At 44.6% G+C, this 26,607-nt stretch overlaps 2 protein-coding genes across 7 annotated transcripts in view; one reads left to right on the top strand and one right to left on the bottom strand.

Annotated features, from left to right (window-relative positions):
• Phlpp2 (PH domain and leucine rich repeat protein phosphatase 2) overlaps window positions 1-5,970 on the top strand; it is a 63,594-nt gene extending 57,624 nt beyond the window's left edge. For all 3 annotated transcript variants that reach the window (XM_070026225.1, XM_070026224.1, XM_070026226.1), the window contains one exon: window positions 1,673-5,970. In XM_070026225.1, coding sequence (XP_069882326.1) covers window positions 1,673-2,827 — 1,155 coding nt within the window. In that variant the 3' untranslated portion in view covers window positions 2,828-5,970. The remainder of the gene's footprint in view (window positions 1-1,672) is intronic.
• Marveld3 (MARVEL domain containing 3) lies at window positions 5,883-26,212 on the bottom strand. 4 transcript variants are annotated; one of them, XM_070026229.1, is made up of 3 exons: window positions 25,842-26,212; window positions 22,142-22,269; window positions 5,883-10,433 (listed from the first exon to the last, which is right to left on the bottom strand). In XM_070026229.1, exons 1-3 carry the CDS (start codon window positions 26,138-26,140, stop codon window positions 9,874-9,876), a joined length of 987 nt encoding a protein of 328 aa, XP_069882330.1. In that variant the 5' UTR covers window positions 26,141-26,212; the 3' UTR covers window positions 5,883-9,873. The 4 variants fall into 4 exon arrangements, with proteins under 4 accessions (XP_069882330.1, XP_069882328.1, XP_069882331.1 ...); XM_070026227.1 differs by having other exon boundaries at window positions 5,883-10,511; XM_070026230.1 differs by lacking the exon at window positions 5,883-10,433 and adding an exon at window positions 11,076-16,463.
• Between the last annotated feature and the right edge of the window lie 395 nt (window positions 26,213-26,607).

Raw genomic sequence — 26,607 nt, forward strand, 5'->3', positions numbered from 1 at the left:
AAGACATCTTTTGGTTTGACCAGACTGTTTTTTTTTTACAAAATTTAGACAATGTTTAGTTTTTCTTTGGGAGCTCTAGACAAATAGGAACTTTAGTGTGTGTGTGTAAGTATTGGGGCTTGAACTCAGGGCTTCAAGTTTTCTCTTGTTTTTTTCCCTCAAGGCTGGTGTTCTGCTACTTGAGCTACAGGTCCACTTTTCTGATTGGACTGGCTTTGAACTGCCATCCTCTTCCTGAGTAGGATTAGAGAGGTGAACTACCAGCACCCAACTTTTATGTTATTTTAGCCACAGAAATCTTTGTTTGCCTATTCGCTATGTGTAGTACTTTCATACTTTTATTAATAACCTCCATGAAAGAAATGTCTATATTTTACTGATGAAGAAAATAAAACTTACAGTTTGTGACCAATTCTGGTAAATGAGAAAACAGAATTTTTATCCGAAGAGCAACTGCAACTTTGAAATTAGTTTGTTGGTATGTGTAAAGCATCTGTTTTATTTCCCAAAGAGAAATCAATATAAAGGTGTCAGTATACAAACATTTCCAATTGTCATCCATAGGATTAGGTGACTGTCCTCTAAGTTTAGAAGCATATGGGTCCTATTTGATCTGTTATTCGTTTTTGGTAAAGTCCCTACAGAGTAGATCAATCATGCAATAGATGTTAGCTTCTTCCTCTGTAGACCAAAAAACATAAATATTATTTAATATTTTAAGATTTTCTTTTTTTTTTTTTTTTGGGTCTACTCAGGGCCTGGGCGCTTTCCCTCAGCTCTTCAGCTCAAGGCTAGCGCTCTACCACTTGAGCCACAGCGCCACTTCCGGCTTTTTTCTTTTTTGCTTATGTGGTAGTGAGGAATCGAACCCAGGGCCTCATGCATGCAAGGCAAGCACTCTACCACTGAGCCACCTTCCCAGCCCCTATTTTAAGATTTTCTTAACCATTTAAGTCTTTTCAGTCCTATTGGTGCCTTTTTAAATAAGAATTTATTTATTTATTTATTTATTTATTTATTTATTTATTTATTTATTTATTTATTTATTTATTTATTGTCGGTCATGGAGCTTGAACTTTGGGCTTGAATGCTGTCTCTTAGCTCTTCAGCTCAAGGCCAGTGCTCTACCACTTGAGCCACTGTGCCACTTCCGGTTTTCTGAGTAGTTTATTGGAGATAAGAGTCGTACTTTCCTGCCCAGGCTGGCTTTGAACCATGATCCTCAGATCTCAGCCTCCTGAGTAGCTAGGATTACAGGTGTGAGCCACTGGCACCTGGCCAAGAAATCATTTTTAGTGACCTGAATTTTGGCCTCTCTGAAAGTACTGATGTAGAATTACTGACAGTACTTCTTGTTTCTCAGACACATTTCTTTATTTAAGGCCATGCTGAGGCCCATCCTTCTTGTTAGAAGGTCTTTTGAAATGGTCCTTCCAGTTAGTCACCCTGATTTCATTTTCCTCTGAACTATTCGGTATAATAACCATATGATATTTTGTCATTTTAGAATTCTCTACATTTATTTTTGTAAGTCTACTTAGACTGTTCCTAGGACAAAACATATAACATATACTATTGTATTATAGATCCCTATACAGTGTGATCTAGAATGATAGAAAATTGCATGTCATTGTTGCTTATTTCTCAAAATTTGTATTCTATTTGTCTCTAGGACAACAAAGTGAATGGGGTGACTTACTGTACCCGGATGCTAGGCTGCACATACCTCTACCCTTGGATCCTCCCCAAGCCCCACATATCTTCCACTCCACTCACCATTCAAGATGAATTATTAATTCTGGGAAACAAAGCATTGTGGGAACACTTATCATATACAGAAGCTGTCAATGCAGTACGTCATGTGCAAGACCCCTTAGCAGCTGCTAAGAAGCTGTGCACATTAGCACAGAGCTATGGTTGTCAGGATAACGTGGGGGCCATGGTGGTTTATCTGAACATTGGTGAGGAAGGCTGCACTTGTGAAATGAATGGACTCACCCTCCCAGGTCCTGTGGGATTTGCTTCAACCACCACCATCAAGGATGCCCCTAAGCCCACCACTCCTTCCTCTAGTAGTGGTATTGCCTCGGAATTCAGCAGTGAAATGTCCACCTCTGAGGTGAGCAGTGAAGTGGGCTCCACTGCTTCTGATGAACATAACACTATGGGCCTGGAGGCTGGCTTGCTTCCACGACCAGAGAGGCGCTGTAGCCTCCACCCAACACCCACCTCTGGGGTTTTTCAGCGCCAGCCTTCTTGTGCGACCTTCTCTAGTAATCAGTCAGATAATGGCCTGGACAGTGATGATGACCAACCTGTTGAAGGGGTCATTACTAATGGCAGCAAGGTAGAAGTAGAAGTAGATATTCACTGCTGCCGGGGAAGAGATTTTGAGAATCCTCCTACTTTTCCAGAGAATTCTTCTATCCCGTGTCCTGAAGAACATGCTAGAGGGTTGTGTTTGGGGATCCGGAGACAGAACAGTGTGAATAGTGGCATACTTTTGCCAATGAGCAGGGACAAGATGGAGTTACAGAAGTCCCCCTCCACTTCCTGCCTCTATGGAAAGAAGCTCTCCAATGGCTCCATTGTGCCCCTTGAGGACAGCCTGAACCTCATTGAAGTGGCCACTGAAGCCCCCAAGAGGAAAACAGGCTATTTTGCTGCCCCTACTCAGTTGGAACCAGAGGATCAGTTTGTTGTACCTCGTGACTTGGAAGAAGAAGTGAAGGAGCAAATGAAACAGCAGCATGAAGGCAGGCCTGAGCCTGAGCCCAGTGAAGAGGATCGGACCGAGCTCCCAGAGGAGTTTGACACGGCGCTGTGATTCTGCCCTTAACGGGCACAATGTGAGGGTAGGCTGTGAAACAGTGTTAGGGAAGGGAACTGCGGGAGGCACTTGGCCTCAGTGTTTCTAACCATGGATGTGTGGGGTCGAATTTGGAGCCAAAAAAGGTAAGAGCTATCAGGGACTGGCTCTAGATGAGCCAGAACTGCCATCAGTGTTAAGTTTCATGTTTAACCACATTGTAATTCCCAATTACTGGGAGAAAAGCAGATGTTCTCTATCAGTCCTGCCACCTGCCATTAACCCTTTCTTTCCTAGGATCATTTTCAAAATTTGCCTGCCTGGGCAGGAAAGGGACTATTTTTGTGGAGGAAATAATTGAAGGTTGATTCCTTTTACTAATTGCTGCTGATGGATCTCTGTGACAGAGAAATCACCTTATCTCTCAGACTAACTAAGGGGGTATGATGTGACTAGTCACATGGCTTTTCTTTCTTCTCTACGAGAATATAGCCTCAAAATGATGTTTATCGGAGGTATAGAACTGATCAAACAGATAATTTATGTATGAAATGTAACAAGAGCACTTTTCATTGACTGTGAACTTTTTATTTTTGAATCTGCACTCGAGCCAATCTTCTTAGAAGCAGTCCAGCACCTTTATCCATAGGCAGACATATTTGGGTGTTGGAGCCTTCTCTGGGGGTACTTGGAAGAGCCATGGAAATCATTGTAACTGTTGGATGTCAGACTGTGAAAGCTCCTAAAAAATTTGGGATAGGAGGATGGTCTTCTTGGGGGATGAAGACAGGAAAGAAGTGAGAACTTAAGACTACTTCTCCCAGTCAGGAAGATAATCACTCCTTGATGAATATGATATCTGCTAGGAATTGTGGTCCCAGCAGATGAAGTGAGGCACTTGGGAATTAGTTTCTTTCCCAAACATGTGGTAGAGTTGGCAGTTAGCTTACTGATGGCAGTCAGCCTACCTTCCAGGTAGGGCCAAGGCTGACACTGCAGGCATTCAAGTCACCTTAAGTTACTCTAGATGGCTGTGAAACAGATGGAGGCTGACTGAGGACAGATGGGTGGGTGGAGCTCACATATTAGACTTGGTCCTTCTCTTTCTCAAGAGCTAACATTTGGCAGTGAACCGGTCTGAACATTGCTGATTCAAAACATTGTTTCAAAGTAATGGGCTCAATACCAATATAAGAAAGATTCAATTGAGAAATTTCTAACCTTATAGAAATCCTGTTTTGTTTTACATATTCCACATAGCCCTAGTAAAATGCAATTCTTTTCCATATTCTGTTGCTTTATTAATTAAAAAGTTTACTTAGGAAAATTAATTCCTATTTCTTCATATAAATTTTAGCATCACTTGATTTTATCCAATAGGAAATGTGCTATGGAACATTTTACAATTGAAGAGAAAATAGAATGGAACAATTTTTAATTTGTTTCATTTGAAACAACATGTTAAACGTAAGTTGGAAACATATATTTATTCCTTTGTGGTTTTTGGGGGGGAGTTTTTGTTTAAAGCAATAGTTGAAAACCAGGTAACTGTCCACAATAGTTCTGTCTTCATCCTTTCCCAGGCCCTGTGCCCATATGCATGTATCAGTGGGGTGGATCCTGGAAGACTCATCTTACTCCAGTGACTCCCCAGTGTTCAGCCTCCTGTGTATCTGAGCTCCAATGAGTTAGGGACATTTGACTTCCTTCTGCCAAACTACTGGTCAGCTACTGAAAACTGTTAGAACTCAGGTTTTTGATTTGAAGTGGGGAACATGGTGGTTCATATATAGTGTAGATTCTGTTAGATGGGACAGTAGTGTGTTGCCACCTTATTTTTATATGGGAAAAAAAGCAGAAAAAAATGAAGGAAAAACCCAAGATGATAAAGATGAATGATGTAAAACATTTTCCTACTCAGACAGCAGAACCTTTGGGTATAGAATAGTGATGTATAAAGGCATCAAAATTATTTTGGAAAAGTACCACTTTAATAGTATATAGTCTTTTAAAAATTGTCCTTTAGGGGCTGGGAATGTGGTTTAGCGGTAGAGTGCTTGCCTAGCATGCATGAAGCCCTGGGTTCAATTGCTCAGTACCACATACACAGAAAAAGCCGGAAGTAGGGCAGTGGCTCAAGTAGTAGAGTGTTAGCCTTGAGCAAAGAAGCTCAGGGACAGTGCCCAAGCCCTGAGTTCAAGCCCCACGATGGGAAAAAAAAGTCCTTTATCTGTGAACCCTTTTCTTGACTTCTACTTGTTTCCCACATTACTTATTGGAGCCCCCTCAAAATCTAATTCTGACATGGCCCTGTAAAAAGAAAGTATTTGCTAGGTGCCAGTGGCTCATGCCTTTAATCCTTGCTACTCAAGAGGCTGAGATCTAAGGTCCACGGTTTGAAGCCAGTATGGGCAAGAAAGTCCATGAGACTCTTATTTCTGATTAACCACCAAAAAAGCCAGAAGTGGAGCTGTGACTCAAGTGGTAGAGCACTAGCCTTGAGCAAAAAACAAAAAGCTCAGGGACAGCCCTGAGTCAAGCCCTAGGACCTGCACCAATATATATACGTATATTACATTTTGGTCAGCAGAACTCTGAAATTCCAAATGTGGTTATTTTCAGAAATCATTAGATTGTATTGAAAACCTTAATATAGGCTTTACCAAAATTGGTTCTATATTTTTGAAATTTCTTCTCATTTGTGTCCTTCTACAGTTGCTCTGAATTAAGACAGAGGGTAAAAAGGCCACAGTCCATTACCTACACATCTCTTTTGTCCTATGAGGTACTTGACAGACATGTTACCTGAGTGGGCTGTCAGTGAAGGCCAAGTAAAGGAGATCTTCCCAGTACTTTGCCCCAGTGGATGTGTTCTCCAGGTGGGCAGAGTACAGAGGTCCTTGGCATCAGCATGATTCCTGGGTCTCTGTGTGTACCTCCCACTTCATAGAGAAATTAAAGAGAATTTCCAGAAGAAGAACATTCCTACTTATGGGTACAGTTCAGGAGTCCCACAGGGAAAGGAAAGTACATGTGGTGTGAAAGCCAAGATATTTTTAGTTTATCCAAAGGAGATACACACACACACACACACACACACACACACACACACACACACACACACACACACACACACACACACACACACACACACACACACACACACACACACACACACACACACACACACACACACACACACACACACACACACACACACACACGAAAAATTTGAATGTTGGTATGATACAAAGCTACTGTGCTACTATTAAGAGTCAAGTCATTGAATTACTACTCCTGACCCAACTGAAGGCTTTATTATACTACTGTAGAATGTACGTGTGCAATAAGTCTGTGAATTCATTCTCCTGGCATACAGAAGAGCAAACGTGAACAACTTGGTAATCACAGGGTGCTATTACAATTGTTTGTAGCAAGTGCTGTTTTCCAGGAGATGGAGCCAGTTAGGTTTGGCCAATCTACTGACTCTCAGTTGATGCTCTGCTTTCCATGTAGACCTTTGGCAAAAGCAGGTACTTGGAAAAGCCACAGGCTCACCTTCTCTATCTATTCAATAATGACTAATGAAGAGACCTCCATAGGGAGCACTTGGCTGTTACTGATACATGTACCAATTCCTGAAAATTAGTCTCCAAGCCATTTGGTGATGTCTGCAGCATCACTGTAGAACTGTCTTGTGTCATTTTTTGCTTCCCTCTGGGTGGAGCCTTCCAGACTCCCCAGTCATGGGGGCAAATTAATCTTTCTCTCCAGTTAGTGACTGCCCTGTGGTTGGGTGAGCACTTCCTAGATTGAGAAAAGCAGCTTTGGTCAAACCTGTTCTGTTCCCTCATTTGGTGATCAGCCAATCAGCATAAGCTCCTTGTATTCTAAATCTCACACACCTCTCCCAAATGCTATAAGGTTTTCTCTCACTGTTGCCAATGGATGTCATCCAGACAGTGGGCTCATATCTTAAGGTTTTGTGCAATCATTGTCGTATTGTAGTCCTAAGACTCATTATAGTGTATTTTTGATATTTTTGAAATGTGTTAAATTTTTTAATTCAATAATATGAGCCAGAGCATGTTGCAGCAAATCTATTGTTTGTAATAAATAACAATAATAATAAATACAATAAAATGGAATATCTTTCTCTGCTTTTGTTTTAAAACAGAATATTTGTCATTTTATACTTTATTTTAGTGGGAAGCTACATTTTTTCCCTATCTTGTATGTAAAATTAGGTTCTTAACCAAAAGTTTAGGATTTTTCTACTTTTTCTTTGCTTTAAAGAAAGATAAATAAGAATAATAATGTGAAACACATTACATAACATCTTATGAACTTGTGAGTCTTATAAGGCACAAATAAATATTTTTGATCGCTTTTGTGTTAGCTGTGTGTCACTGGAACAAAATACCCAGGGCAGTCTCCTTCTGAAGAGGCTTATTTAGCTCACAGCTTCAGAGGTTCAAGGGCTGGCCCTGGCCTGGGCTCCATTCTTAGCCATGTCACATCATAGTGGATAGCAACAGTGGAAGCATGTTTTAGAGCAAATAATTACATATCAAACCAGAAGCACAGAGCTGGGTGGGCCAAGCTCAGATTTGTAACACTCCCCTCCTGAGAGTTCTTCTGTGAGAACTACTTGGCAAGGGCAGGGCACGCTCCAGTGACCCAAGTGGTACAAATTGCTTCTTTAGCACAGTAATGTATTTGGCACCATAATAAGCCTTCAATGAGAAGTGCGAACTATAGACTAGACTTCTTAACCTGAGCTTTGTTTTCTCATCTGTAACATGTGAATAACAAGTCTTGGCCTGCTTGCCTGCTGATACTAGAACAGATCAAGTTAGCTTAAACATTTTGAACATTGTAAATGGACATGTGGCAGAGTTGCTGCCAACCACTGTCATGTCCGGAGGAATATGGGTCAGATAGGCCAAAGTCCTTATTTAATCCAGCACAGGACTTGATGTGGATAGGGATATAGTAGGGACGTTGCAGGGAATAAGTATTTGGAGAGAATAGTGCATGTTTGGGTGCTGTCTTTTGTTGTTGTGGTTGGTCATGGGCTTGAACTCGACCTGAGTGCTGTCCCTCAGCTCTTCAGCTCAAGGCTAGCGCTCTGCCACTTGAGCTACAGTGCCACTTCCCCTCTTCTGGTGGTTAATTGGAGATAAGAGTCCCATGGACGTTCTTGCCTGGGCTGGCTTTGAACCAGGATCTTTAGATCTCAGCCTCCTGAGTAGCTAGGATTACAGGTGTGAGTGTAGGGTGTTGTCTTTGAAGTGTGCATTTGATTTTTGTTGTTACACTTTTCTACCACTCAGTGAATCTTGTGTGGGACAATTAGCCACATTGCTTCAGGTCAACTTTGACATCATGGCTGTACATTCCTGCAGCATAACATTTATTTCAGCCAAGCAATATAGATTCTAGGTGTTTATTTTCCCCACATGCTTTCTTTTCCAGGTTCTTCCAGATTTACCTTCGACCCTTTGTTTCTTACAAGTATGAATTAGCTATTAAAAGAGACCTGTTAGAAAAAAGGACTGCATAACAAGAATGTGTTATTTGTAATTGAACTGACATAACCCAGTATATTGGAGACCAGTTGTAATGTATAACAGCAGGTAGTTATAAAGTATTTGAGATTAAAATTACTTAAAGAATTTTATTTTCAAGGCTAAATGTTAGAGATCTGTTACATTTTGAAGACAGTTTAGGGCACCGAGCAGCCACCAACTATCTTTGAAGGCTTTCTCTGTGGCACCTGTCAGCAAATTCAGAAATAAAGAGGCCTCTGATAAGCCTGTGTTGTCTAGTAAAATTAACTGTTTTATCTTTGAAACCAGTTGCATTGATATATTTAAGATGCGAATTTTCTATTAGTATGAATTTTCTCACTGTTTAGAAGCATTGTATGTTTAAAAAAATTATAAACTATTTCAAGACTCAGTTCCTATGGAATGTCTTGCCGTACAGGGAAACTAACCTGGAACAGCTGGCAGGAAGTCTGGGGTTTGGTAAAGCATCTCTTTTCCTTTGCCAGGAACCCAACTTCCATCTCTTAAGGAAGAGGTCTGCTTGGAAGCACGCAGCTACCATGTCCATGGTAAACACCTCCCCAGTGGCAAGTACTGCCCCTCTTGGAGGGAGAAAGTACTATGATGCATTTAGAATCCATGCCTCTAATCCTAGCTACTCAGGAAGCTGAGAGCTGGAGGATCACAGTTCAAAGTCAGCCCTAGCAGAAACATCTATGAGACTCTTCATAATAACCGGCAAAAAGGTAGACTGGTGGCATGGCGAGAGTAGTAGATTACCAGTCATAAGCAAAACAAAAGCTAAATAAGGGCAGGTGCCGGTAGTTCATGCCTGTAATCCTAGCTACTCAGGAGGCTGAGATCTGAGGATCATGGTTCAAAGCCAGTTCCAGGCAGGAAAGGCTGTGAAACTCTTATCTATCTCCAATAAATCACCAGAAAACCAGAATGGCGTTGTGGCTCAAGTGGTAGAACGCTAGCCTTGAGCTGAAGAGCTGAGGGACAGTGCTCAGGCCCAGAGTTCAAGCCCCATGACTGACCAAAAAAGTGGGATAAGAATGAGAGGTCCTGAGTTCAACCTCTATTATCAATGATAGCATTTTTTTTGATGACTTTATAGGCAGTGAAGATGGGTAACATTTCTACCATAACACTGGATCTGCTAGCCTCTGATGTATAGGTCTCACTTTTAGAATTTCTAAGGTTAACTAGCTACTTCAATTGTTACAGGTCCGGAGAGCCCTACAATAGGGTGAACCTAGTCTACTGTTGCTCTTTGCTTAAAGATGGTTATAGTTTTTTCAAGCTCTCATTGAGTTGGCCAACAATGACTTACTGATCTTTTCCAAGAGAAAAATGAGACAATCACTTAATTCTCCATAGGTAACAAACCAAAGAAAGCACTTAAAAAAAATCAATTATGTGAAACCCAAAGTGGTCCACTGTGTGCTTGCAAAGAACCTGTCTTTTTAAAGAAATGATGGGGATGAGCTGATACATTTTTAGATCTCCTTAGAGTGTCCCAGACCACAGGTATTCTGGTGTGTCACTGTAATTTCTGTGCTGTTCTTGGCTGTCTTTGTAGAGCTTCTGTTCTCGGTAGCTTCGCAAGGCCAGCACCACGCTGGCACCATACATAATCACCAGAAGACAAGCAAAGGTAGCTGCTGCACCATCAGTGCCAGCCAGCTGGCAGTTCATCCAGGTGAGGCCTTTGCGGGCGTAGAGCCTCTCTCTTGTTTTGCAAGTGTCTGTGGCATTGATCTGCAAAGCCACGTGGAGGTAAACACCAATGCCTACGCAGTAGCCCACTGAGGCCAGGAGGCTGAAGGTAGCCTCTGTGAGGAGCCACTTCCTCGGCAGTTTTGCTAGACTCTTGGCTCCTTGGAGTAAAACACTCATGGTGAGGACCCCCAGACCCAAAGACACAGCCACACCACCGTATATCAGAGGTGACCGGAGGACTGTGTACTGTTGGTCCAGCTGCCGAACCTGCTCCAGCTCTGTGCCCTCAAATGGTGAGTAATAGTTGTTCCCAAAGCCACCACCGCTGGCAAAGCTGGCGCTGAATCCTGCGAGCACAAAGTAGGAGGCCACGATACATATGAGAACCATCACATTGAGGATCACCTCCACTATCTGCACCACACCTGGGGGAAGAGAAAGTTGGGGGTGAACATGGCCTTGCTCACCCAGGCCAAACCAGACCCATGTACTGGCCTGTGCTTAAGAACACTGTCAGAAGCCAGGTGCCGGTGGCTCAGGCCTACAATCCAAGCTACTCAGGAGGAGATAAGAGTCTGTGAGACTCTTATCTCCAGTTAACCACCAGAAAACCAGAAGTGGTGCTATGGCTCAAGTAGTAGAGTGCTTGCGTTGAGCTGAAGAGCTGAGGGACAGCGCCCAGACCCAGAGTTCAAGCCCCATTACCGACCAAAACAAAAACCCCACTGTCAAGTCACCAACAGTAACATTCTTGATTTGCTTGTGGCAGTTTGGTTTTAATTATGTGTTTAAAAAAATGCTACTCTGAAAAATTGGGGGCAGATTTTTGTTCTTTTGAGACAGGGTCTGGCTAGGTAGCCTAGGCTTACCTGGGGAGAAAAATTAGGAAGCTGAGGCAGGATTGTGAACTTGAGGCCAGTCTGGATTACATAGCCAGACCCTGTCTCAAAAAAGAAAAAATTAACATTGGTCCACACAAAAAACATACATGAGTGTTTAATAATAGCTTTATTTGTGATAGCAAAATACTAGCATCACCCATGTCCTTTGGTGAGTATTTGCCAGAATGGCTATCCAGACTCTGGAATGACATCATGATGAGGCTCAAGGGAATTGTGGTCTCTATGACTCTGTTTACGTTAACAGTCTCAATAGGTCAAATTATGAGAAAGGGTTGAAGATGGACAGTTGCAGGAGGGTAGGCAGAGGTTGGGAGGATCGGGGAGGGGGAAGAAGATGAGTGTGATTGCAAAAGACTAGTAATGGGAGTCTGTGCTGGTGGAATGGGTTTGGATATGACTATAATGGTGGTCACAATAATTACATGGGATAAAATTGCACAAATGAGGGCATGTAAAATTTGAAAATGAGCTCTGTAGCATGTCACTTTTCTGGTTTTAGTTAGGATGATGTTACCATGGAGAAAGCTAGGATAAGGGCACAGAGATTTCTCTTTGTACTATTTTTGTGACTTCTTGTGGATATTTAATAATGAATAGTATAAACTGAGCAATGTCATTTCTGTCCCCATCCAACTATGTTCATAAACACTTTCACACAACTTTTCAATCTTCCCTTCTGCAAGTAAAAGCAGATTCAAGTTTGCAAAACATCCTCCTCCCTTTTGTTTTCTCACAAAATGTACCATGTACAATGCTCAGCATCTTTCCTTCCTGTCACTTAGGGCCTCACTTGCTAGGTAGGTGCTCTACCATTTGAGCCAAAACCCTAAACCTTTCTTTGCTCTTAGTTATTTTTGTAATAAGGCCTTAAGCGTTTGCCTGGGACTAGCCTTGACTACAGTCTTCCTACCTGTGCTTCCCAAATAGCTAGGAATACAGGCATGAACCACTATGTCCAACACTGTCTTTTTCATTACTATATCCTAGAGATGTTTTCATATGGATTCTCCATTCAGACAATTGTTCTTTGCTATGTGGCCTCCAGCTCCACTGTACAGAGAGCTCATCTGTACCACCAGGATCCTACAGACAGATACTTGGCTGTTAACTTGGAGGTGTTTCTTACAGGTTTATGTCACAAGGCTATGAGTGCCAACAGGCGGCAGAGGCTAAATATTCCTGTGTCTAACATCAGCTGTCATTTGGTACAGATACTGCTTAGGTGCACTTGGGAGGTCCTTGGCATCCCCTCCTGATGCAGACATGAGGATGGAGAGAAAAGCAAATGGACCTCAGTGGGAACGCCAGCTTTTTACTGTTTACTGCCTTGTGATCTTGCTCAGGCCATTTGATCTTTCTAAGCTGGAACATTTTATCTGACGGATGACGATAAGGACACCAGCCTAGCCAGGCACCAGTGGCTCATACCTGTAATCCTAGCTACTCAGGAGGCTGAGATCTGAGGATCACAGTTCAAAGCCAGCCCGGGGAAGGAAAGTCCATGAGACTCATCTCCATCTAACTACCAGAAAACCGGAAATAGCACTGTGGCTCAAGTGGTAGAGTTCTAGCCTTGAGCTGAAGAGCTGAGGGACAGCGCCCAGGCCCAGAGTTCAAATCTTCCCCCTGCCCCCCACTCCCCCAAAAAAAGGACACCAGCCTAATGCTGCAGGGCTGTGCTGTACCAGAATGGAGTGAGTACAACAGGCCCTTCCTATCTGGGTGTTCTGTGTTAGCAGATTCAACAGAGGATTGAAAACACACACAACACACACACACACACACACACACATAACCCCACTATATTGGGCTTGTACAGACTTTATTTGAAAATCTAATAGCAAAAGTCTGAGGGCATGGCTCAAGGGGTAGAGCAGTCAAAGTCCCTGAGTTCAGCCCTAAGTACCACAAAAAATATGATGCATGTAACTTATATGCAAATACTAGGCCATGTTACGTAAAGGTCTGAAGCACTCTTCAATTTTGGTACCTGTCAGGGATTCTGGGGCCAATCCCTTGTGGATATCAAGGGATGACTATATTAAATGTTTTGAAAGTCACGCAAAGTTATATATGGATGGTGACGTATCTCAACTGGCACTCTACCACTTGAGCCATGCTTCCAGCAGTGCTTCTGGCAATATTTCTAAATTGGAAGGACACTAAAGAAATTTAAGAAGAAATGAATGAATTTATGAATAGCAAGTTAGGATAGCTGTCAACAATATGGGAGGGGAGGGGTTAAGTTTATACTCAGAGCAGTTAAAGAAACTCAACTAACGAATAAATTCTTAAGCAGCAGTTAAGGAGTTCACTGATTCTATCTCCCATGGGCCCACACAAATTCCTGGAGAGCCAGGGGACACAGCAGTTAGGGGATCTGAGAGTTGAAGAGCTGCATTGCTCTCATTTAAAATTCAAACAAGAGACCCAAACAGCCTACTCTTCGCCCAGGCTCTGTAAATACTGGCTACTCTTCACATCAGAGACATGCCATCAGAGACATGCCATCAGAGCCAGCCATGATGGTTTGCTACACCTAACAACTTTCCCTGCCTTTGTGTCCTTCTGCATGCATGGAACTAACTTACTTCTGAAGGGCAAAAGGAACATTGTGCTACCATAAGCCATTGGGAAATCTGACCCTTTTCTTTTTGGACAGGCTCTACTAAAACAGTGGCATTGGGATGCATGTGGTGCACAACTACTAGACTGAAATGGAATACATGTAGAACTCATCAATTGCTCACTACTACAATGATTGAGAGGGACAAGTCCAAGGATATGAGGTCTAAGAAAAGAATATGTCATGAGTTTTATCCAGGTACTAGCCAGGGCAGACCTGGCCTAATTACTAATATCAAATAGGTTCAGGTGTTTCCAAACATCCTGTTAGTATAGAAAGGCACACACACCAGACCACAACAGCAGCTCAGAAAAGGGCCAAGTCTCTCCAAAAACAGCAGAGCTTTGTGAAAGTGGAGGCTCAGAAATGCACACAAGATCTTTAACTCTGTAAATAGTACCTTTCTGGGTGAGGCTGTTTTTGTGGATAACTATTTACTGTTCTGCATAATTGAACTTCCAACTTCTGCCTCTGCATTAGACACATGGCCCTAAAAAAACAAAGCCAGACAGACACAGTAGCTAATGCTTGTAATCCCAGCTACTCAGGAGGCTGAGATCTGCAGATCTAGGTTCAAAGCAAGCCCGGGCAGGAAAGTCCATGAGATTCTTATCTCTGATTAACCACTAGAAAACCAGAAGTGGAGCTGTGACTCAAAGTGGTAAAGTGCTGGCCTTGAGCAAAAGAGCTCAGGGACAGCACCCAGGGCCTGAGTTCAAGCCCCATGACTCCAAAAAACAAAACAAATTTTAAAAAATAAATAAAAAACAAAAGCGAACCAATCAAGTTTTTAATTTTTAATTTTTCTAAAATATAAAAAAATAAGACTTGTACAGTCAGATTAGGCATGAAAACTGACAAATCAAAAATCCCCCTCTCAGCTGGGTGCCCTGGCACCCAGAATTACACCTGTAATACTAGCTACTCAGGAGGCTGAGACTTGGAGAATAGAGGTTTGAGGCTAGCCTAGGCAGAAAGGTTCTTAAGACTGTACTTCCAAAATAAGCACAAAGCTGGTTTAGACACATAGCTCAATTGGTAGAATGCTAACGGTGAGCAAGAAAGCTGAGCAAGCATGAAACACTGAGTTCAAATCCCAGTATGGGGGGAGGAGGCAGGAGAAACCCATCTCTCTAGGAAAGAAACTATTGATACTTTTCTTCATGTTATTCAAGAAACTTTTAGCCATAAACAAGCACATATACATATATTTCTTTTCCTAAATGCAAACTCATCTAAATGCAATAAATTGTCTATATTTAAGAGAATAATATAAACATACTGTAAAGAATACTATCACCTCCAAATTAAAATTTTTCTGTGAAGGAAAAACGTAGCTACTTGTATCACAAACACACCAGGGTTCCAGAAATCCTAATCCAATGTGCAGTGATCTATGAGACTGTCTGGCCAGAAGAAACATTCTTCTGTGGGGCAAGATTTTGCATTCTTTGCTTCTGGGCAGCTCCTGAATTGCAGGTGGAGGGTTTAAGTCTTCATACAATGGTACATTTAGGAGAGGCACAAAACACTTATTGAGCTCTCAGGGACCTTTGTTCTGGGGCTTACAGAATGGCTTCTTTGCAACCCAAGTGAGTTAATCTGATTCCTCTTTCCTCAACCCACGTCTAGCTCCAAATGAAAAATTTTCAGGGTAGCTCCACCCCCTCCACCCATGGCTGCAGAATGGAGAGGAGGGATTGGTATTCAGTGGAGCGGACAGGGCAGCACAGGGTAGGAGAATCTGCTGAAGGTGGCTGGGCTTAGAACAAAATGTTCAAGCTGAAAAGTCATCTTCCATCTTGGCAGCTAGTCTCAAGGTGATCTTCCAAGTCTCTTGGTTATCACCTCTGTTTTTATCAATCCATTTTGCTACTACACATGCCTATCCCTGTAGGTCCTGGCTCTAGAGTTGTTTTTTTTTTTTTTATTTCCTTTTTGTTTTGTGAGACAGAGTCTTACTGTACATCCTGGCAAACTATGTATCCTATACAAACTCATTACATAGGCAGGCTAGCTTCAAACTCAGCCCTCTTCTGCCTCAGCCCTCCAAGTACTGGGATTATAGCTATGAGCCAAGGCATCTGGCTCCAGGATCTTGATTTTTCAAATACAATTTTGGTTAGTTCCTTACATTGGTTTGAATTCTAGCAGCCGAAGCTGGTTATCTCAGAGAACAGTGTTCCATGTAAGTAGGAGCTTAAGCCCACCACTGGCTTGGTACTTTTGAAGCATTGGCAAGTTCTACGGCAAAGAAGTTGTGTGAGACGTTGGTGAAGAGTAACTTCGATCACTTGCATTTGACAGACAAGCCTAAAACTCAAGCATTTCTGCAGGCTTCTCTTTCAGCTTCCTGACTTTTCGGTAACCTCGTATGGCCAGGATAGCTCCTAAGGCAAAGACCACAATGCCCAGGGCTGCAAAAAGCCCTGCTCCTATGTCGCCCCCATGGAAACCACAGCTGAAGCCACTGTACCCTTTGCTCTGGTACAGTGCTTCCCTCTCCTTGCACACAGGAGAGCCATAGGCAGCAGAGAGAAAGTGGAAAAAGAAGTACAGGGCCGGGATATATGCCACGGCAATGAGCACATCCATCAAACCCTCGATCACCAGCCACAGGGGACAGTGCCAAGGGACCCGCAGGACACCCGTGACAATGAGGAGGCAGGAGAAGGCCATGAGGGCTCCACTGTAGGCCATTGTAGCTGTGATCGTGGGGAGCTTGAGCTGGTAGAACTGGACATCCAACTGCTGGGCTTTCTCCCCATCAGCACCATGGAAACCACTGTAAGCACCTCCATACTGGTAGTAGTAAATGCCCCCCAGGCTGGTGATGCCTGTGTAGCCCCCTGTGGAATTGTAAGAGACAGAGCTGCAGGTCAGGATCAGCAAGTTCAGCAGAACCTCCAGCATCTGGCAGCAGGCTGCAAAGAAAGGGTGTATTACCATTTGAGACCCGTTGTTCAACACCTGCTGACTTTCATCTCCAGACACATCTTCCCTGTGGAAGCTGAGCCCACTGGCAATCTGTTCCATCCCCCCATTTGGGCAGCCAAAGCTGCACAGTTAGGATCATTGTCTCCTGACAATGGTGTCAGAAAAACTTGGGGCTGGAGAGAGAAATTCCCAAAAGAGCAAAGCAGCCTTCCTGGAGTGAGGTAAGAAAAATGATAGGAGAAATCAGGTCAATTAGGAAGAAAGTCATTCTGCATGGAAGGGCATGAACATTCCATTATCCCCCCACAACCCTCCTCTGCCCAAAAGACTAAAAGTAAAAAGAAATTTGATCTCCTCTCTGTATATGTTTTACGGCTATTTTGATTAATAGAGGAGATTTTTCCTTTTTTTTTTTTTTTTTTTTTTTTGTCAGTCATGGGGCTTGAACTCTGGGCCTGGAGCTCTCCCTCAGCTCTTCAGCCCAAGGCTAGAGCTCTATCACTTGAGCCACAGTGCCATTTCCAGTTTTCTGAGTGGTTTATTGGAGATAAGAGTCTCATGGACTTTCCTGTCTGGGCTGCTCTGAACCGTATTCCTCACATCTCTGCCTCCTGAGTAGCTAGGGTTATAGGCATGAGCCACTGGCGCCTGGTAAGATTTTTCCAAATTTGAAGAAAATTGTAGCCCTTAAGCTATGATATTTTAAAAGTATGGAAGGTCTACATGAAAATATTGACCATAACACGGGGTATGGCTCAGTGGCAGAATGCTTGCTGAGCATTCATGGGCCCTGGGTTCCATCCCCAGCATCACAAAAAACAGATCATGGTTTGTGTGTATTAGAAATAGGAAGGATTGGGCTGGGAATGTGGCTTAGTGGTAGAGTGCTTGCCTAGCATGCATGAAGCCCTGGGTTCAATTCCTCAGTACCACATACACAGAAAAAGCTGGAAAGTGGCGCTGTGGCTCAAGTGGTAGACTATTACCCTTAAGTCAAAGAAGCTCAGGGACAATGTCCTGAGTTCAAGCTGCAGGACTGGAAAAAAAAGAAAAGAAAAGAAAGAAATAGGAAAGATTAAGTTAATTAAACACATAATGCTTATTGAATTGTGGAAGATTGTTTTCTGGTTCTTAGACTTTAACTAAACAAGTAAGTCTTAAAGTTTAACAGTTTTTTCCTTCAGTTTTCCTAAAGAGTTTATCTGGACAAAGAAACACCTTTTGTAGAATGATCTGTAAATGGAATCAGATTGTGATGTCCTTTGTGTCTGGCTTCTTCTGCTCAGCAAAGTTGAAAGCTGGTGCTTCTGAATTAGACACTGAACCTGAGAGGTCAGCTGACTCAGACTGGCCTATTGGCCTCTCCTTGACTGCTGGATAACCAGTCATGCCACCTCCTCCCCACGGAAGCTCCAGCTACACTTTTTTTTTTAAGTGGAAACTATGTTTTCTTAAGTACTAGCTCTACACTGTCACTTGAACCCCAGATGCAAACAGCACCATTCTCTTCTCTAATTATAAAATTTATACTTGTTTTTGCTTTTTGTGTTTTTGTTTTTGTTTTTTGTCAGTTGTGGAGCTTAGACTCAGGGCCTGAGCTTTTTCACTCAAGGCCACCACTCTACCACTTTGAGCTACAGCTCCACTTCTGGTAAGAGGCTTACAGACTTTCCTGCCTGGGCTGGCTTTGAACCATGATCCTCAGATCTCAGCCTCCTGAGTAGCTTGAATTACAGGCATGAGCCACTGGTGCCTGGCTCTGTTTGTTTAGTGTATGAAAAGTATTAATACTTTAAATGGAAATCCTTTAAATGAAAATAAATTAGAAAAAGCCATATACAACTTTCCACCGGAACCTTTTCAGGAATCACAGGTAGATTGCCTACGGTACTGGGATCATTAAAATGGTATTATGGTTGATTTTGACTGTCAGTTTGATTGGACTGCAAATTGCCCAGGAGTTTAGGAAAGTATACCTCTGGGTGTATCTGTGAAGACATTTCCAGAGAAAACTAACTAAGCATGAAAGCCCTGCCCTGAATGTGAATGGCTTCACCCAACAGAATGGGGACCGATGTGGAATAAAAGGAAAAGAATTGATAGGAATTGGCTTTGCTCTCATAACTTGATGTTGCTCCTATGGCCCACTGACCACCCTCCCCTAGAAACCCTTCCCAGCAATCTTCCCCGGGAATCTTATCAGAATCCCCATCCTGTGTCATCCCCCGGCCTTATCTGAAGTATAGGACCTTCTTCCAGAACTGTGAAGATATCACAAACCCCACACAGGACCTTCTGCTGCTACTACAAGGATATTACAAATCCCAAACTCTCATACTCTACTCAAACCCCCATGCCCTTTGCCCCTTGTATTTTTGTAGCTACTTGGTGCCCCTCTTCAGCAATGACTAAAACATGATCTGATCTGATAAGGTCTCTATCCTCTTTTTTCCCTTTGTTCTGCTTGATCTTTTCTAACAAAAAGCACCTCTAGCACACTTCCTTACTGCTTCCTGGTGGCCATGAGGCAAGTTGTTCCCTCTCCCCGCCCCAGCTCCCATCAGGATGGGACTGAAATCACAAACCAAAATCAATCTCTCCTCCCTTGTTTTTTTCCAGCATTCATCACAGCAATGGAAAGGGATAGACAATGCCAGCAACAACTGGCAAGACAAACTGTAGACACAACACCTACAACATCCAGGTTCCAAGCAAGAGACCAACACTACCAACTACAGAAATTCAACATCATGGGAGGACTTAAACTTTTATGTGGTTAGCTTTATTCTGAGAGAGAGCCACCCTATATTGCCCAGGCTGGTTTTGAACTCCAATGGGTCCTCTTGTCTGTTTCCCAAGTAGCTTGGACTACAGGTGCTCACTGCCATGCCAGGCTGAGAGTTAAACTTTTAAAGATGCTTTCAATTATGGCTAAGAGTTGAAGGCAAAGTACCATGACATGAATACTATAGATCTAAGACAAGTGGGAAGGAAAAAGAGGGGGAAGAGAAGCAGCTCCAATATAAATGAGGAACCAAGAAGTGTCCCTTCCTAGCAGGGGACTTCTTTCCTGTCCCTGCAAGTCATAAATGAGCATAAACCTATGCATGCACATCCTTCCTTGGTGGTTGTGACATCTGAACTTGCTTCCAATCTGATCTTTATCCTCAGTCCCTCAAGATTTTACTATCTAAGAATTCCTGCTTAGTAAAAGTAAACTGGAGGCCTGTCTCTTTCTGATGCTCTCTTCTTACTGAACTTGATAAGGGCGGATCACAGCCCAGACTTCAGGGGATTCCCCAAGAAGCTAAGAAGACCTCAGCTGCCACCTCTCCCAGCTTTGAAGGTTTGCTGGGGGCAGATCATGATTTGGGGCAGATCATGATTTTGCTGACAAGGAAAAGAAATCTCTACGATCCAATCTAAGGTGTGTCTTAACAATCTCCAAGTGACCTTTATCCAGGCATGAATTTCCTGCTTGTGACAAGTCCTTGGGGTACTGTGGCTGCTTTTCTCTACACAGCGTACTACTGTGTCCTCACATGGGTCTCTGTGCATCCAGAGTTATAAGCCTCACTGGTTAGTCTCAGAGGAGGAACCATCTTTTCACTGCCTTGACTTAGAAACCCAACCTCCAGGCTCAAAGCCAAATTGCCAGAAGCAATCAAAACTCAATCCAGGTGTGTTTTGATCAGATGCCCAAGCCCTGCCCTTTCCTCTTAGTAAATCAATCACAGAGGAAAAAATTTTCTCTAGAGAAAAACTTGGGAACTTCTATCATAAAGAGAAGTCAAGGACAGAAATGCTTGAGGCCTTACAGCCGGGATCTTTTTGTTGTTTGTTGATTGTGGGGCTTGAACTCTGGGCCAGGGTGCTGTCCCTTAGCTCTTCAGCTCAAGGCTAACCTCTACCACTTGAACCACAGCGCTGCTTCAGGTTTTCTGGTGATTCATTGGAGATAAGAGTCTCACATACTTTCCTGCCCGGGCTGGCTTTGAACCACGATCCTCAGATTTCAGCCTCCAGAGTAGCTAGGATTACAGGTGTAAACAACCAGTGCCCGGCAAGAGAGGCTGTTAAGTGCAGCTGTGTGCCTTTGGATAACTTCTGGTACCTCTCTGAGCCTTAGGAATAGGTGAAAGCATTGAAGTATGGAGGCGGTATCCACCATTATACATATGCAAAGTAGGGTAAAGCTCCCTCTGCCAGGATTGCCTGGAGCCCTTACATCCATGTTCCTCTTAATCCTGTAATTGAACAGCTTTTTCATCATCCTAAATCACAGTTTCATTATGGGTGGCTGCATTTTCTCCCCTGTAGGCTAGCATGTTTTTCCATTGTCAAACTCAACCCAGGAAGATTTCTCACAAGTCACAGATGACATTAGGGCTCACCTTGATAAACCAGATTTTCTTCATTGCTGGCAAGGCCAGGCTCAGTGCAAAGATGAGAACCCTGGGAAACCACGTATACAGCTGACATGTGTTATTATTCAAGGGGTTTCCGGATATTCATTGGGTTGGATGTGTTTGTTTGCTTGTCTTCCACAGAGAGCACTTAGTAGATAGTAGGGTAAGTACAGATTCTTGATGGTTTGAATGTGTGAACTTGGTCTTAATGTAAAATCTGTTTCTCACTGTGCGTCTCCACCAATGAAGTTTAAAAGCTACTGACCACATGTTTGAGCATCAGGTTTCCAAGATCATTTGCTCCTGTCCATGTAGTTTGAGCTGCCAACTGGCTGCCACTCGGGTGGTTTCCCCTCTCTTCCACCTCAGCCTGCTTTCCCAGTGGAGCCTCTGCCAGTCACTGGCAGTTCACAGTCTACTAAGTTGCATGGAGTTAGCTGCATGCATGGCTCCGTGTTCTAGGCTCCTGGCTTGTTTGAGAAGCACTGGAAACCAGGCAGCACATTCAGCTTTTTTTTTCTGGTACTGGGTTTGAACTCAGGGCTTGAGAGCTATTCCTAAACCTCTTTGTTCAAGGCTTGTGCTCTATCCCTTGAGCCACAGCTCCACTTCTGACTTTTTTGGTGGTTCATTAGAGATAAGAGTCTCTCAGACTTCCCTTAGGCTGGCTTTGAACCCATGCTCTTCAGATCTCAGCTTCCTGAGTAGCTAGGATTGCAGGCATAAGCCACAACTACCCAATTAGAAACTTCTTAGTTTTTTTTTTTTTTTTTTTTTTTTTGTCGGTCATGGGGCTTGAACTCCAGGCCTGAGAGTTGTCCCTCAATTCTTCAGCTCAAGGCTAGCACTCTACCACTTGAGCTACAGCACCACTTCCGGTTTTCTGGTGGTTTATTGGAGATAAGAGTTTCACAGACTTTCCTGCCTGGGCTGGCTTTGAACTTCTATCCTCAGATCTCAGCCTCCTGAGTAGCTAGGATTACAGGTGACAGCCACCGGTGCCTGGCACTTCTTAGTTTTTGAAAGCAAGAATCTCATACAAATATGGAAGAGAAAATACTAGGAATCTCAATAAGGAAGTCTAGTGAATTTTTGCTTCACCAACTCAGTTCCCATTCACCTTTCCCTTCCCAAAACCACCAGTAACAATAAAAGGCCAAACCCATTCCATAAAGGCTCACCTCTCCCGGTGCACAGGTATCTGCATTTGTGGCATTCCAGGAGCCCTTCAGCCTCTGACTGGTAATATTCCACTTCTTCTGGTCCAGGCCTGGGATATGAGGACATATATCTTCCTGACATGGGTTCACTATGACCAAAAAAACCACACAGGGCCATTAGGAATGTGCCTCAGGGTTTAGGACTCAACTCTTCATGGTGAGCCCAAACACTGAAGGACTGGTAAAACAGAAACAAATCATTTTTTGTTTTTTGCCACAGGATTTTAGACTCCAGAAACTTCTCTGGTTTAGTAGCCCCACAGGGCCATCAAACCCATGGCTCACCTCTGCTATAGAACCATGTGACCATCCTGATGCTGTACACCTGTGCACTTCCATGGCTAGTCGCTGCCTGCCTCCTGTCCAATCAGGTAACTTTAAACTATCTTCTTTGGGAACATAAGTTCTTCATTCAGCACAAGCTCTGGTTGGTAATCATTCTGTCCTTTTCTCCATTGCAATGTGCCTGGCAGCAAGCATTCTCCAGGCATGAGGGAGCCCCAGTAGACAACCTTTAAGACCATCTCATCCCTTCCTTGGCCAGCCCTGGCACTTTCTGTTTCTTTCCCCCATTTTTATCTAGCACATTCTGGGCTCGGTGCAAGGTTCAATAGGAGGCTGCCTTCTACGTGGTGCTCTGAAACAACATACAAGTCATCATGTTTCTCTTAGGTTTGAACTCTTCAAACTTTCAGCACTGCACGGGAGGCCCTTGTTCATCTCTCTACAGAGCTCCAGCCACAGTGCTGCTCTTGCCCCCAAAAGATGATGTACTCTCTCATGGCTCTGGAAGCTGTTCTACTTGAAGCATGCCTGTAATCACAGATACTCAGAGGGCTGAGATCGGGCAGGGGGGAATCACAGTTTGAATCCATCCTGGATGGAAAAGTCCAAAATAAACAGCTGGGCTGGAGGTGTGGCTCCAGTGGTAGAACTCGAATTGAGCAAGCAAGGAAAACTAATCAAGTGTCCTTCAGTTCAATCCCTATTACTAGGGGGAAATACATCCAACAAAACAAAACAAAAAAACTAGGCTTGGTGGCACATGCTGGTGAGTTCAGGTATGCAAGAAGCAGAAGGCTGGTTCTAAGGCCATTCCCAGGCACAAAGCTAAGGACTCTATCTGAAAATTAAGCTAAGAAAGCAAAAAAGAATTGGATCAAGTGGAAGAGGGCTTGTCTAGCAAGTTTGAGAACCTGAGTTCAAACCTCCAGTACTGCCAAAACAAAAACAGAACAAAACCAAGCACTTGTGATCTTCCTTCTCCAGTCTTACCCCTTTTTTCTTTCTCCAGAACTCAGTTTAGGTCATCTCCTCTGGGCACCTGCCCAAGCTTACACAGGAGCCCAACTCAATCCTTCCCAAATCCAAGTTTCTCCTACTTGGACCCATTTCATGCTGAGCTGCCATTGGCCAGTTTCCTGTCATTCTCCTGCCCAGACAGTGGACCTGAAAGGGCAGATCTCTGCAGACACACTTCTGCATCCCATCCATTTAATAGGAGTCAGGAAGGAATTTGGTTTCAAACTTCTAGTTAGAAGTTTGAGCAACAGAAATAAAAAGCAAGATTATTTCCTTTTGGGGTGGGGTTTGTAAGGAAATGTATAAGTGCAGCCTTTGCTTTTCCTAGCTAAGAGATTGCTGTGTAGAATGGCTTTAGTCAGGGGAGCAGTATCTGGGCCCAACATTTGTCATGAGTTGGTTTTAGATAAAGTAATATAAACACTGGATAGTAGCTTTCCCGCTGTGTAGACATTGCTAAGAGAGGCTGGGCTCCAAATCCTACAGTAGAGGCAAAAAGTAGTCATGAGCCAGGCTTATGCCTATAATCCTAGCTACTCAGGAGGCTGAGATCTGAAGATCATGGTTCAAAACCAGCCTGCACAGGAAAGTCTGTGAGACTCTTATCTCCAATAAATCACAAAGCTCTGGGCTCAAGTAGTAAAGCACTATCCTTAAGAGAAACAAAACAAAACAAAACAAAAAAACCTTAGGAACAACTCATGGGCAATGAGTTCAAGCCTCAGGCTTGGCAAGCCCCCCCATTCTCCACCCCCCAAAAAGAGTCATGTCCCATGATCTGTCTGTCTCCTTGTTAGGGAGGGCAGAGGTAGTTTCCCTCTAATCAAGCCTGAGTGCCACTTATGCAAATAATTTGGTAACACTGGCAGAACTGGATGGAATGTTAGCTCCCTAGAAGCAGGTAGGGACCCAGGTCATCCTTTGTCTTCCTTCCATCCTTACATGTTCCTAGTTCACAGAGTTTTCCAGAACAACTCCATGTTTTCTCCTCACAAGGGCTCATGGGAGTTTCTTGAGTTCTACCAGGTAAAGGTGAGAAAGTGTTTTCATCTGTGCTCCAAAAATCAGACGTTTTGAAAGAGTCTGCCTAAGTAGAAACACTTCAAGAAGCTCAGGAGAACCACAGTTTGAGGCCACCCCTTTTCCCCTCCCCCCAAAAAACCCTTTTTGAGACTCCCATGTTAATAAATAAAAATTGTCCAGACAGCGGTGGCTCATGCCTGTAATCCTAGCTACTCAGGAGGCTGAGATCTGAGGATCATGGTTCAAAGCCAACCCAGGCAAGAAAGTCTGTGAGACTCATCTCCAATTAACCACCAGAAAACTGGAAGTGGCCCTGCCGCTCCAGTGGTAGAGCTCTAGCCTTGAGCTGAAAAGCTTAGGGACAGTGCCAGGCCCAGAGTTCAAACCCCACAACTGACCAACATAAATAAATAAATAAACAAATGAAAAACAATTAAATAGGACGGGATCCAGGCCCACCCAGACATACATGTGAGACCCTATTTGAAAAAAATATCTAAAGCAAACAGAAGTGGGGGGGGGGGAGGGCTGGTTTAAGTGATAAAGCAAGGCCTTGAGTTCCAACTCTAGCACCACAAGATAATTGTATCTCACTGACATAGAGGAAGAATTCCATCTATGTCCTCCAGGCAGGAGAATTTAGAGTAGCTAGTTCTTTGGTTAACTGTGTAGCTTCTCTCAGCTGGGCTGGTCCTGGGGCTTGAACTCAGGGCCTGGGTGCCATCCCTTAGACTTCTTTGCTCAAGGCTTTATCACTCGAGCCACATCTCCACTTGCTTTTTTGTTTGTTTTCGGGGTGATTAATTGATGAGTCTCAGGTACTTTCCCTCCCTGACTGGCTTTGAACCTTGATCCTCAGACCTCAGCCTCCAGAGTAGTTCGGATGACAGGTGAGCCCCGCCAGCAGCCCGGCTCCTCGGGCTGGTTTGACATGGCGCCCGGCCCCGAGCGGGGTAAGCCAGGCTTGCTGGGGCTCACGTAACGGGGCCGGACACCTGCGCCCTGGCCTTTGCAAGTGGCTGAGCGCTGATTTTGGAACTGGGGGCGGAGGATCTGCAGGTGCCCTGTGACCAGGCCCCGGGGGCGGGGCCGGGGCCCGGGCTGACTCCACCCACCCGATCCCAGTTCCCCCCCCCCCCCCCAGTTTTGGTTCCGGTCCAGGTTCCCCAGCTCGGCCGCTTGAGCTTTGTTCATCCGGGCCATGCCACAGAGGGGGCTCTAAAGTTGGGGGGTTTCTTCCTCCGCCCCTCAGGTCACTTCGGAGAGCGCGGAAGGGAGGGATGGCATTTCTCCCCCCACGTCGGCTTCCGGGGACCCCGGCAGGTGCGCCCCTCACCTTCTCGGCGGCTCCGGGGTCCCCCAGGGCTCGGGCCAGGGGGGCCCTCGGGGGTCGCCCCGCGTCCGGCTGGGGCGGGCCGCTCCCCGGGCTGCTGGCTCTGCCGCGCGGTGGCCCGCGTCCCTGGGCCGCTCCCGGCGGGGGTCCCGCTCCCGCCCCCTGTCGCGATCCCCGCGCCGGTCCCCGGGTCTGTCTCGCGGCCGCTCGAGGTGGCGGTCTCGGTCCGCGCGGGGACGACGGTCCGGGTCGCGTTCTCGAGGCCGGGACCGGGGCTCGCGAATCCCCGACGAATCTTCCATGCTCGGTTCCGTGCGCCGCGCCCGGGAACCACCCGAGGGTCACAACCGAAAGTTTCCCGGGTGGACGGCCGAGCTCGGGTGGGCGGGGCTGGTGGCCGCTCACCTGTGCGCGTGCGCACTAGCTCCCGCGGCCAGCCCGAGAGTGCGCACCTGGGCACGCGCGGCAGGGGGCGCCCCAGTGCGTGGCTCTGTGTGTGTGTGTGTGTGTGTGTGTGTGTGAGAGAGAGAGAGAGAGATCTCACCCTAGGCTCTGAGTGTGCTCAGGCCCTACTCATCGTGATTCAGAGACAGCCCCTTCACTCTACTCTTTACCTGTGTGTGAGAGAGAGAGATCTCACCCTAGGCTCTGAGTGTGCTCAGGCCCTACTCATCGTGATTCAGAGACAGCCCCTTCACTCTACTCTTTACCTGTCCCTGGCCCACAGAATCCAAAAGCTTCCTAAATGATCATCTTCTGCTTCCAAGTA

This window comes from Dipodomys merriami, unplaced genomic scaffold, assembly GCF_024711535.1.
Source record: "Dipodomys merriami isolate MVZ:Mamm:240054 unplaced genomic scaffold, mDipMer1.0.p SCAF_176, whole genome shotgun sequence".
NCBI classification, from domain to species: Eukaryota; Metazoa; Chordata; class Mammalia; order Rodentia; family Heteromyidae; genus Dipodomys; species Dipodomys merriami.